Genomic DNA, 13,421 nt, shown 5'->3' on the forward strand with positions numbered 1-13,421 from the left:
TCAAAAAACTATTCTATTTTAATTTGGCCTTCTGATTTCTTTATGTAAACTCAAAGTACTTTTCAGTGGGAAGGTTGATTTAATTCATCAAAATGTAGGATGTATTCCTGGTTTCATTGAGAGTGTCTAATATTCAACAGGATCTATAACACTCCTTGGTGGAAATTGTTTAGCAGCATTCTGCTATCTGATGTTTTGTATGCTCATCTCCAAGAAAATAGCTTCCGTGGGTAAGCAGTGAGCATCAAGATGTGTATATCCAAAATTTTATGAATTCAAGATCTTTCAAGCATATGATAACAAATCTGTAAGTTTACTTTAAAAGTATTTAAGTTTTGTTTTGTTCCTATTCTGTGAAATAAATACTCATTTATATGGGGAGCCTAAGACCAGAAGCATGTCCCCCTAACAATGTTAAAACTCTTATTGGTTTCCAAAAAGGCAGAATGACATCTGGAGTAGTAATTTAACCCAATGAAAAAAAATAATTATATTAAGCAATTTAATTTCTTCTTAAGACCATTTTCTATTAATTAAGTTAGCCTCGTGGAGAAGATAATGGATTGTATCCCACTGATATTTTCTTGTTAAAATACACAGCTGTCTTACTTTGACATAATCATATTGGCAAATGTGAGCAGTCTGTGCTTCAAGCGCAAATGAAGTGAAGGTGAGGTTGATCTGTTTGTTTACAGGTACACTTATGGTCCACACGCAGTCCAGATTTTTCTCATATCTTCTGGTCACATTGGAGACTGGGGGGCCAAAGGTGTAAGCTGAAGCTGTCAAGTAACCACCACAGCCATTCTGAGGTCCTGTTAAAGACAAAGAAGCTTTTTAAAAGTCATTATTGGTATTTATTTAATCTTCAACTCTTTAAGGTTAAGCCAGCAGCTTTTTTTTTCTTCTGTACTACAGTGTTTTTTACTGTCCTGTCTTGCAAGGACTACCTCAATGATTAAAAGACTTTCAACACAGAGAGATAAGAATCAAATTAGATTTCATAGAGTGAATTAAGAAAGGCTTATGTCTTCTGTTGAGTATAAAAACAATATCTATTTTGAAAATATAGCAAGAGGTTTTTTAAAGGGACTGTAAGAAGACAAAGGACAGAAATGAAAAAGAAGAGCATTGATCCGAAGGCCTTTCAACGGGGATTTTTGCCGGCCGGTGAGAATATTTGGTCAGTAGGGGGCACTGGGTTGTTGATTTTGAAAATGTGGTATGAAATAAAGTTTCTTATTTTGGCAATGCAACGGCATCCTAGGGGGATTGAATTTGGCAACCTGACGCTGGGACTCAGACTCATATTCATGAATCTAGCTAAAAGGGACTTCTGGAAGCATTTTGCTTGGTGGGAACTTACAAGCCCTCTGAAACACAGGCTGCTTTTCATTTGAATCCCACGGACAGGGCTAAGTTCTGGACTTACGTGCTGTGAAAATTTGAGCCCTATAATGTCAGTAACATTGAAAGAACTTAACTTTGGGAAAAAAGCAGTTATTGGGAGATCAGAACCTCTTCATTGCATCGAATTACAAACAAGCAAAAAATACAGACTACTGAAGGGCTTTTTTTTTTTTTTTAATAGTTTCATTTCCAGGGGTAAGACTGGGCTAATAAGTGTGATCAATTTATTTACTTCCTTCCCCAATCTCTATGGGGTCTCCTGACCATTTATTTAACTCAGGAATTAAAAAAAAATTATGGTTTATACTCTTGGTTTTGGATCTGAGAAAGAGTGTTTGTAAACTTCACAGAGCAAGGCAGTAATGGCAAGCAGCCTGTTGTCTCCCACAGCAAATCCATTTATGAGCATTCGATAATAAACGAAGGTACAGCTGTGGCTGAGCAACATGAGCGGAGTTTCAGAATTTCATCTGCATGTGTAAAATATGCCTGTCTGGCACATTCAGTGACCTAACCTTGACATGCTGTTACATTTCCAGACATATAAAACTGTGCCTTACTTGAACTACAGTATTACAAAAGATCACTCTGGGGAAAAGTCAGCATCCAAGCATCAGGATTGCATCAGTAACCCAGTGCTGGAGAGAGCCCTGCCTTGGAGACTGCAATGGTTAAACCAGAGTGACTAAGGCTAAATGTCATCCTGCTCTGCTAACCAAGGCCGGAAAAACCCCACCCTGAAAAGAAGTTTGCTTAACCCCAAAATCTTAATAACACGTGATTTCTGCTTTTGCTATAGCTAAAAATGATCAGAAGAGACTTATTACCAAGTGAAAAAAGACAGAAATTAGTAGATTATAGTCCAGTTTTTCAGGCAGTTAATGAAGTTGGAAACTTGGAAAAGTGTTATTGTTCATTCCAGTGCCACTGCAGAAGGCGAGAACAACAGCAGGGGAAATGTGAGCAATAAATCACTTTCTTACTAATAGTCTAGGAAGGAGGAAAATGTCAGACAGGAGGGTGCCTGAGCCCTAAGAGTTCAGTTTCACTGTATTTTTTTTGTTTGTTCACCCTTCTGCATGATTTATTCAGTCTCCCTGAAACAATCTCGTTGGAGCCATTTCCTTCTCAGCATTTTGAACACTGTCAACTAAACATAACATTAAGCACATAAACATCAGCCATATATCATAATATAGCTATCGAGCCCTGCAATATTGAGTCTGGATTGATATATGGGTCAGACACTTACAAAGCTCCCCTTCACCTTTTTTAAAGTTAGAATTGCAGAGATGCCAGTCAGACCATAGCAGCAGGAGTCAGGGAATTGCCACAGAGCCACAGAACAGGAAGGCTCTCAGTGCTACTGGATTGTCCCTTTTTTGAATATCAAGTGTCAGGACCTTTGGAAAGGCGAACTTCACTGCTAGCTGTGCAGCTATAAAGACAGCTCAGATGACAAAAAATACAGATGTGGGTAAGCTGTGTGTGTACAGCATATGAAATGGACTTGACAGAGAGAGAAGCAGGCCAAATTCCCATTATCAGAAAATTAATTCTAGCTAGTATAGTATAGCCAGTAATAGCTTCTAAAGGCAGATAAATTACTAAAAGTGTGATTTATAGTTAATAAAGATGAGGTTTCTCACAGTGCCTGCCATGCTCAGCTGCGGTAGAGTCAGATGCTTACAGGACAGTACATTATAAATAACATCTAGACTGAAAGTTGACCAGATATCAAGTAGCCCTGCATCCAGACAAATAAAGAGCAGCCCTTGTTGAAAAATCTATCCATCTTGGTGCTTTTCAGTACTGATCAATGTTACATCTGATTGCAACCACTAGAAGTTACACAATAATGAAGCTGTACAGATCAAGGGAACACCCACAAGTAAAAGAAGAAACAGCTGCTTAACAGAAGGGAACTTATGCTAAGAGAAACAGTACTGCACTGCATTTTAGCTGGGACACAACATATTGTTTTAAAAATCAGCATCACTTCTGAATAGAAGGCCAAAGAGTAGTCACATTCAATGGAAACATATTCATCACTGACTAACACAGCCAGAAAAAAATGTAGCTAAAATTGAGGCAAAATTGAGAAGTCTGTCTTAGATATTAAAAGCTAAACTTAATTAAAATAATGAGAAATGTACCTTATAGAACAATTTGTATGCCAGCAGATGGACCAACTATATGGCTGACTGTGGTGTTTCAGTTTCTGGTTTCTTATTTAAAATAAAAATCAGAAGGTCATCATAAATCAGATGGCAATCTTGTCTTCCTCATAAACAGCTTGCCAGAGAACACAAATTATTAGAAGAACTAGGGCACACACTGTCATCACTAATTGCTTTTGGAGGGAAGCATTAATGAAACTAAAAGGCTGAAGGACCATTCAGAAAAAAAGGAATTGAAGGTTCCTTATGGCAAATAAAAATAATTACAGCAGAGACCAAGCACATGTTTCTCTATTAAGTTATACCCTCTAGATATGGAATGAAGATGAAGATAAATCTTTGAAGTTGCCTGCCTTTGAAGCACAGCCAGGGGTAAGGTTCATTTATACAGGTATGGGTACAATGTAAGGGAGCCTACTGAATAGTTTGAAACCAGCTAAATCACTGACATTTCAAAACACAACAGAGTAATTTTGCTGCCCTTCCCTTCTTAACAAATGAGCATCCCAAATGGCTACTGGAAGGCAGCAAAGTTCAAAGAACTGTTCTAGTTCTGCTTGAACAGTAAGGAAAATCCTCTCCCAGAATTTTGAATCTCATTTGGTTTTACCTAGAAGCATTCCCTGGAAACTCAAGTCCCCTCTCTGATCTGAACTAAAGATCAGAATACCCAAAGATTAACTCAGTCAAGACTAATGCTTCTTTCCTGATGGGTCTTATTTCCAGTGCAGAGGAGTGGCTGGACTAATTGTGGCAGTAGTAATTATCTTGTAGATTGGTTGGATCATGGCTTCAAACAGTAATGCTCAGAAGGGCAGGGCTGGAGAGAAGAATTGTACTGTTCTACTTTGTCTCATGGCTGATACTGAAGGTTGGTAAATCTATGCAAGCTGAGCTGAGCTGTTCCCAAGTTTGGCAACTGCTGCACCAAATTTGTGTGGCTGCAGGGCCCTGGCAGCAGTGCCAGCCCTGACCACAGAGCCTGAAACATTTCAGGAGACCTCTGAAAGCACAGGACCTCTTTTAGTCTGTAGACTAGCTGTTATGTAGAAAGGTTTTCTGCTGGGTTTGATGGCCTGGCAATGGTACCAGCAGTGACATTTAGGACTGCAAAGCCCCAGTATCTTGCTTTAGCAGGATTTTGCAAATGCAGTCAGATGAAGCTTTCTTAAGCAGGAAGTATTCTTAAGTTATTTTGGGCTGATACCAAATGTAACAGTCCAGACATGCTCTGTGCCAAATCTGCAAAACTGTAGTCTATGTACTGTCCTATCCATCTCCTTGATGCTTGTCTGGGAGACCAGTCTTGCCTCCTTACTAATACTGCATTAGCATCCATATTTGGCATCACAGTGCCCAGGCCTTTGCAGGTCTCTTGTGATGTGAATCACAATTGTATCCTTGCCTCTTTTTCATGTGCACCAGAGGACAGATTTTCAGCTGAAGAAGTCACTGATTTCAGTCAAGCTAAGACAATTCATGCCATCAGAGAGTTTACCCACAGTTGTGTGAAGTGCCATTAATCTGAATATCCCATCAGCTTCCAACCATTTAGTCCCTACAAAGATAGGTAATTACTGTATCTGAAAATAAGTTTTGCCTAATTTTTCCAGATCAGTCAGAAATATCTTTTTAAAATGTCTGCTTCTCTTGTCTGTCCAATTACAGCATGCAAGACCCCCTTATATTTATTTTGCTTTGGAAGAAGAAATCCTTCACTGGAGATATTCAAGAACCATATGGATGCAATCTTGCACAGTGTGCTCTAAGGTGACCCTGTTTGACTAGTGAGGTTGGACCACGTGACCCAATGTGGTCCCTTCCAACCTGAACCATTCTGTGACTCTGCAATTAAATGACTGACAATTCTGAGAGGCATTTGTAGACTATTCCTTAGCTCAGCAGTTGTATTCTTTTTCAAGATACCAAAGAGATCTGTTTCAACACTGCAAATGCCTTCTAAATTTAGTCAAATTTCAAGTTGATGCATATTTTTATATTTGAACCCCGAAATACATTTAGAAACAGTCCAGGAACTGTGACTTAGGAACATATATTCTGAGCTTGTCACAGATGTTTTTATTTTCATAGGCTATAATAAGATCAAGAAAAGATATTATCAGCCACAATTTATTCATTAATAGATTAAACTGATCATAGTTTATCCATGACAATGTAATGAAATGTGTAACACTAATGTGTAATATATTTGGCAAAAATTGTGTGAAACAAAAGCCCAAAGAAATTTCTGGTTGGATACCTTAACATGCACCCCTGGAAACCAGTCCTAGTGGGCTGTGAAATCTCTGCCAGTCACTGCTGTATGAGAAAATGCAACAGCATTCACATGCCACAGTCAAGGACACATTCTTCTAAGATTTCTTTTTCATTGGAGGAAGAAAAGTTTGAAAGATTCAGCTTTCCACAGGCCATAACTACTGTTGTCAGTGCAGGTGCCTGGTGCCACCTACTGCAGGTGCCAACCTCATTTACATAAATCAGTGCAATGAACTACTGCTGATGGTGTGAAAATTTAGAAATTACTCACAAAAAGACACCTAACCCTGACTTATGCAGCACAATAATCAAACCAATATTTTACACTTTATATTGCACATTTAGATTTTTTTTCAGCAATTCTGAAGAACCCAGAAAGAATCTGCAGCAACTGTGCATGCTGAACACTGCCAAAAATCTGCACCTTGAAACTAGAGTGAGCCATAGTTTCAGTCTGCAGGGCAGAAGAGGATGTAGAACTAAATTAGGCAAATTTTTTTGGTTGACAATATAAAAGAGCATTAAAATGCTGTGAAAATTCTACTGGATCAATTTTTTAAAAAGTAAACTTTAATTTCATTAGGGGAGAGGACAATAATAAACCTGTTTGTGACAGGCACTTGGTGTATTGTATTCCAAACAGGAAGTAAGTAATTCAATATGCAGCAAATAGAATAAAAGAAGGCAGATACCTCTGGGTGATTTATCAAGTAAGTTACAGATCATCTGATCAGGAAAAAAAGCATATAGATTATAATCTTTTTCTATTATATGTATACCAGATTATTTATGTAAATTACCTATTAATGCATTTTTCTGGTATATCAGGATGATTTGTATTTCCAACTATTTTTCTTCTAAACTCTATTTTCTTGTGATGATTCTCCTTATGTAAAATTATAATATTCATTCAATAGAAATGCTCATTTCAATAAAAACAATTGAGAGATCCTTGAGGGGAAAACTGAGCAAACTGAGGACAATGCAAAGGATGGGGTGTTTCAGGACTTAACATTCCAACAGGCTAATGGTTGCCAAAGGTTTTGGAGACATTTCTCTTGCCCTGGAGCCAACACTAGTCTTCTCATTGTTGCCACCCTATTCTTTGTGCCTGTCTATATCCATCTGGTTTTCCTCATCTTGTGTTTAAATCATAATCTCTTTGTGACAGCAGATTGTTGCCTTATTCTGCCTGTGCAGCGCCTAGAGCAGAGGAATTGTGGCCCCTGAGCTCATAAGCCCCAAGGTAGTGCAAACAAGGGATGACATTGATATTAATCCAGTGCATGATATTTGTCTTTCACAAAGCATAAGCTTGAATTTTTCCTGCATACTCACAGAAGATAGTATAAAAAAAAGGGAGAGGAAAGAGCTGGCCACAGCTGGAAGTCAAAGAGAATTTATGGCAGTAGAGAAAAAGCAGGCAATCTTCCTCCCCTCCTCCATCCCATCTTTCCTGCTGTCCCAACTCTGCAGTTTTACCTGTATTGTGTGAATTAACCTCAGGAAGAGCTTTTTGCCTCAAACCACTTATCTAATCTAATCATGTGCAACACTTTGCTTTTTGTAAATTCATGTGGCTTCCTTAGACAGCCTCAGTGAGCTGAGCTGTGTTTCAGAAAACCCCTCGATCCTTCACCAATTGTTTAGAATGTGATGTATTTTTCATTACTGAGACCATCGAGCTGTGCACTCAAGCAGAGAGTTTTCACGGAGAAATTATTTGCCATTAATAAGGTCACCGCTACATCTCCTGACAGGCATTGCTGACTCTTTAAAAACAAGAAAATGCATATGCTTTCTTAGCCTTTGTGTCATAAGCCTCAGAGCGATCACAAACTGAGGTGAGAAAGTCACCCCCTCTACTGAATGGGAATAGGCAGAAGCTCCATTTATCACCAAAGTCTGATTTGTGCTATTACAGCAGGGATGGCCGAGGTATGTGCAGGCTCTGTCCCTGCCAGCCAGGGTCAGCTATAAAGCTCAGATCTCTCTTTAGAGCTCAAGAGATAATCAGGAGATCTTTGGCCAAGTCACAAGCTCAGTACACGCAGACCTCATTCTTTGGGGAGAGATCTTAGCTTTCCTTTCTTCACAGAGACATCTCATGTAACCAAATGCCTTAAGCTGTTATTGATTTCTCTCTTCTCATCCTTTTATTGATTGCCTAGAGGAGCACACGCTCACTGTGGAAAGGAGGTATAATTCTCATTTTACAGACTGAAAACAGAGGCAGAAATAAAGGTCAGTGGTAACTAAGAGGAGTCTGTCTTTCCATAAATCTAACACTTGGAGCAGGCTAGGATCTTCCAGTCAGCCCAGCTCACCAGCTCAGCCTGAGAGCATTTCCAAGTGATTCTAAAAATGAGGCTGATAAGTGTCCAAACTTAGTAGCAGAAACAGTGAAATGATAAACCCTCTGAACCACACCACAGGGACCAAACATCCCACTTCCTCAAATGCACCACGTCATGGAGTGGGTTATGACAAAGAGTGCTGCTTGTGGAATGTGCACTTAACATTATAATGCACGAGGTAGTATTGGGAAAGAAAAGACATTTGACAAGAAAGGTGAGATGTTGCTGTACTGTCAAATTAACACTGTTTCATACTTTCTGTTAGTCTCATTTTTCTGACTAGTGGGGTGACCTTGAATATTCTAGTGGGTGCAGGATCAGTGATGCAAACAAATTGTTTTAATAAAAACAGAGCACATTTTTCTACTGAAATGTCAGGGTTTAACATTTTGAGTGCCTGGAAACCGCTGCATTTTGGCAGTACCCTGAAGAGAAGCCTGATCAGGAAAGAAATTTGAAGAGGTTATGGGGAAAGGAAATAGTTTAGTTTACTACAAGCAGAAACAATGTACTGTTTCTGCTCCCTTCTTTCCAATACATAATCAGGGTCACTCACAACATGAAACAGAGACCAATAATTATGTTATCCAGTTGTGCTTCCCTGGGGTAACTACAGAATAATGTGCTCATTGTCATGCGACAGAGAATGAGGCTTCTTGTTTCTCTACAGATACCATCTTCCTTATTCAAGAGATTTATCATTATTAATTGTCATCTGATTGCATTTGTACTCTTACAAAACCACAGGGATTTTATCTTTTGAAAGACATGAGGGAGCTTCTCTAAAGCGCCATGTAGAATAACGGGCTTTTAGATTTTCATGGTTTTATTCTCTTTCATTTGAAGCGTAATCTCAGGCTTCATAGTATGAAGATGTGTCACAGATTTTCCTGGCTCCATTTTTTAGGCAAGCCAAACTGGAAACATTTATAGGATGTGACTCATTTTTTCCTCTTATAATATGCTTTTCTATTTTTTGGTCATTTTGTGCTAGCATGAGACTGCCAGAATCCTTGCTAATGTCTGTGTGGTTTACTTCCCTGTAGCTTGCTTCCCACAGTGAAGAAAGAAGACCTACCATTAAGCATCTCACCACCACAGGCTCTTCATCACACAACCCACATCTCCTCTTGGTCATCTTTTATAACTCATAACTCCATTGCTCCTGAGTAACTCCTGCAACATCATGGTATTTCTTTCTTTGGGAGCCTCCAGAAATGTCCCTCTAAAACATAGCCTAATAGATGTCAAAGTATATTCATAAAAGGCTTCTTCTCACTCTAGGAAATTACCAGGCATGGTACTGACTTGAAGAGCTTGGCTTGTGTTCTATTGTTTGCTTAAACAGAATATCTAGCAAGTTGCACAAACAAATCTAAAATCAGTGGCTAAAAGAATTGACTAAATGCCAACAGGAAGAGCAAAAGCTTGGGGAGTTCCTGGTGATCTCACTCTGGAAACATGAACCCAGGCTGCAGGGGATCTATAAGAACTGACATCTCAGGGTTTAAAGACAGCAACATGTGAAGCAACATTATGTTACCTGGAATACAGTTCACAAGAGGGGTCTGAAAGATCCTTGTAGCAATTACTTAGTGTGAAGCAAAGGAAGAGTTAATAATAGTAATAACCCTGAGGTTCTGTGGGAATATTTTTCTTGGCAAGGCCAAGTAGAACCAGTTATTTTCCTTATCTGTAAATACTTTCTCAGACTGTATCAAATAAGAAAGTCACTGGTTAGGGGCAGGGAGGGGATTCAATGACTCAGCAGAAGACTATGTTTGTTCTGCCACAAAGGCCTTTCATTCTGATCTGTCTGAGTGCCAGCTTTGCAAACTGGACAATTACTTCTTTCTAGATCACAAACCCCATGGAGTTAATTACACAGAAAACTAGTAGAGATGACATGAAATCAATTTAAATGTAATAATTATTTGTTGCTTACCCTCCCTGAAACAATTCAGAAGTTATAAAAAGATAAAGAGCTCCTTTTACACCTTGATCTTAAAAACAGACTACTGAGTTTAAACTGTTTCTTAAGGTAATAATCAAACTTTGCCCCTTTTCTTGTGCCATCAAAACATTTAATATCCAGTTTGTTCTTAATATGATCTCATTTATGTTATGGCCAGCTAACCAGAATGATTCTGCAAATCAGTAGAAATCAGAACAGTGTAGTGCTTGGGGGAACTACAATCTTAATTCACCTCAACACTTCAGTTCTTAAAAAGGTGTGAGGTGAACTGAAAGGAAATGGAAACTGAGGATAGATTGAAAGGAGGAATCTTTAGAGCACCGCCAACCTCTGACTACAGAAGAATGAGAATTTTCAGATATTGCATTATTTCCTCCAAAAGAGAGACCTTTGGGTGCTGCTAAGCCTTCAGTCATCCAAGAAATGCCTGTGCCTCCAGAGATGCAGGAAAAGGATAGCAAAGAATAAAGGGAATCAGTTCAAAACCAGACTGGAATGCAGGGATCCCATAAGCTTTGTATTTAGCTTAGTTCACTCAATTTTCACAAAATCAGAAACATTCTTCCACTTCCAGCATCCCTAGTGAGGTAGATCACAACTGCTCCTCACTGAAAGAAATTACTTACCAGCAGATTCTTGGGGTTATGAGTTTGATAATATGCTTACCCAAGGTCTCCCTGAAAGATGCTTTCCATCCCCTGTCTGCTCCATAGAAGTCAGTGCTAAACACCAGGAACAAGTTATTACTGGAGCTCTTAATATTGGGAGGCAGTTCTGAGCCACAGAATTTCCCAAGGAGAGGAGCATTGGTATCTGAGCCATCATATACTGCCACATAATCTTTGTAGCAGGAGGGAGATATTTCAAGCTGGAAGCTGTTGAATCTGTAAAACACAGTTGGAGCTTTAGATCTCACATTTTCATTTCTATTCATGCGTTACATGTGTTTTTAATGTTTGAGGAAAAATCCAAGAGCTAGCAATAGCCAAAGCCATACACAGACAAAACATGTCTCTTCAGAAACAAACAGGCAGAACTATTAACTGCATGGCAAAACACTTCGGCCAACTAGTCTCAAAGAAATTGGGACCCTCACCCACTGGGCCTCTTGCAAGGCAAGCTGTCAGCACACCTCAGCTTTTTGTGAAGCAGCAGGTCTCCTCTGTGCAATATAAAATGCAGGCAGAGTGCAGACCAGCTGAATCTTCTGCTAAATTGGGAAATGTTCTCTTAATTCACAGTCAGCATATACATGATTGAAGAATGCATCAGTTTTTTTAATTTCTTAGTGGCAAGATTTTGTGGCAACCATATCCCTCTCTTAGGCAAAACAGCACACACTCAGAAGTATATTCTTTTGGGGTGGGCATTATTACTTTGGCTTTTAAGTGAGTACTAGCCTTGGAAAGAAATACTATTTTTCTTGTATTAACTCACAGGAGCCTCAGAAGTCCTCACAGACTGACAGAATTTAACTAAAAAGTGTGAGCTGCATTTTTACAATTTCTTAGTCCTCTTGGTAACCAAAGTGGGAACTTTAAACTGTGGTGGTATTTTGCACATAACAAGTTGGAGAGAAAGATGTAAGGGAACCTGAGGTTGATCAAAGTGACTTCAGTAGCCATTTCTCATTTTAGTTCAGCTTTGGCATTGGAAAAGGAAAGAGAGAAAAAATTGTCAGTAATTGCTGTCTTTAATTGGAATCCCTGTTGTTTAATCACAAGCTGAACTCCGATTACATACTTGAGGGCCACTACTTTGCCATTTCCAACTGTGATGTAGTATGAGCAGTTCATGTTGTTGTGATAATCAAGAACTGAATGGGCCGGACTGGAGATAACACCAACAGAGCCATTGAAAATGCCACCACAAGCTGTAGGGGAAACAGAAGAAGAGGGATTAGGGTCTGAATACTAGCTTCATCCTAATTCTCATAGTTCTTGAAGGTGTTTACCTGTAAGGAAAGAAAAGCCCTTGATAAATTAGGAGCAGTCTTCAGTATCATGCCTAGAACTATACAATGTGTAGATGTCTTTCAGGTTGTGCTCTGCAGCAGAAGACTACTCAGAATCAAAGTTAACAGTTTGTTACTAGTCCATACCAAATGGCAATGGCTCTCTATCTGTGCAGTAAAAGACTGAGCCTGATTTCAATTGTCCTGCAGTAGGACCAGGGAGCAGTGGGATGGAGGTGTGTCCCATGCAGCAGCATGACTGAGGTGTGTCTAGAGTAGCTCTTCACCCATTCTAGCTTGCAAAGAGAAACCTGGCTGATATGTGGGCAAAGGCATCCCTTCATCCTGGCCCTGGCACTGTGGGAGCCTCCAAGCAGTCACAACTGCACTCACAGCCCTGTCTCTGACTTTTCTGGAATAATTGTATTCAGAGCCTCATCATCTGCCAACATCCTCCCAGGGCTGGGGCATTACTGTAGCATTTGTTCCGCACAGAAAGGCAAAGAAGAGTCCCCAGGTATCACTAATCCTGTTCCCCACCTCACCTTGTACTGGGACTCACCAGCAGTGAAGGGTGACTGAGCTGGAGTATGGAATATTGGCTTTCTGGCTGAGAAACAAGTTAAACTTTGCAGCTGTAAATTCAAGGCATTGCTTGGCTTCTCAGGGTTTTACACTGTGGATGCAAATGAGGCCAGGATGTGGCTAATGTTTGTTCCCAGCTTCAATGCTTCAGGGAACAAAAACTATTATAAAACCAACTCTAATCTCCATTGTTAGCTTCAGCCTTTATTTTATAATCTTAACCTTAAAAAAAAAGAAAAAAAAAAAAAGCTTCCCTGCATCCTGTTGATAAATAGCTCTAAGCCACACAGAGTTTTTCATGTTTTAAAGAAGATGCTGTTGCCCAGGCCACCACCTTAACAAAGGCAGTCCCAGACAGGGTGCTATTGGATTCAGAGCCCCTGGCTCCTCAGGCTGGCAGCCTACAGCACTGGCAGATAAAGGACAGGACCTGGGAGGATAAAGAATTAGCATTATTCCACACTAGGAGCAGAGAGCCCTTTTAATTTTTTTTCAGCAAACAATACAACTAGGGGGAAGAGGAATGTTAATTGCCAGAAGCTGCTTTGTATACAACAACAAGCTAATAAGGCTTCAGTCATCTTTCTCAAATGTCAGAAGTCACAAGTCAGATAGCAGCAACTGACTTGAGTGAGTTATGAAGGTCTTTTCCATGACTAACTGCACATTGTCATTTCTCAGTG

General features: G+C 39.6%; 1 protein-coding gene across 3 annotated transcripts in view; it reads right to left on the bottom strand.

Annotated features, from left to right (window-relative positions):
* The window catches only part of CUBN (cubilin), a 145,526-nt gene that overhangs the window by 6,119 nt on the left and 125,986 nt on the right, over positions 1–13,421 (bottom strand). For all 3 annotated transcript variants that reach the window (XM_027901601.1, XM_027901599.1, XM_027901598.1), the window contains 3 exons: positions 11,943–12,072; positions 10,866–11,083; positions 610–815 (listed from right to left, as the gene is read on the bottom strand). In XM_027901601.1, the coding sequence (XP_027757402.1) occupies positions 610–815; positions 10,866–11,083; positions 11,943–12,072 (554 nt within the window). The remainder of the gene's footprint in view (positions 1–609; positions 816–10,865; positions 11,084–11,942; positions 12,073–13,421) is intronic.

This window comes from Empidonax traillii, unplaced genomic scaffold, assembly GCF_003031625.1.
Source record: "Empidonax traillii isolate 1590-97213 ecotype Southwest subspecies unplaced genomic scaffold, ASM303162v1 scaffold801:size538433, whole genome shotgun sequence".
Lineage (NCBI taxonomy): Eukaryota > Metazoa > Chordata > Aves > Passeriformes > Tyrannidae > Empidonax > Empidonax traillii.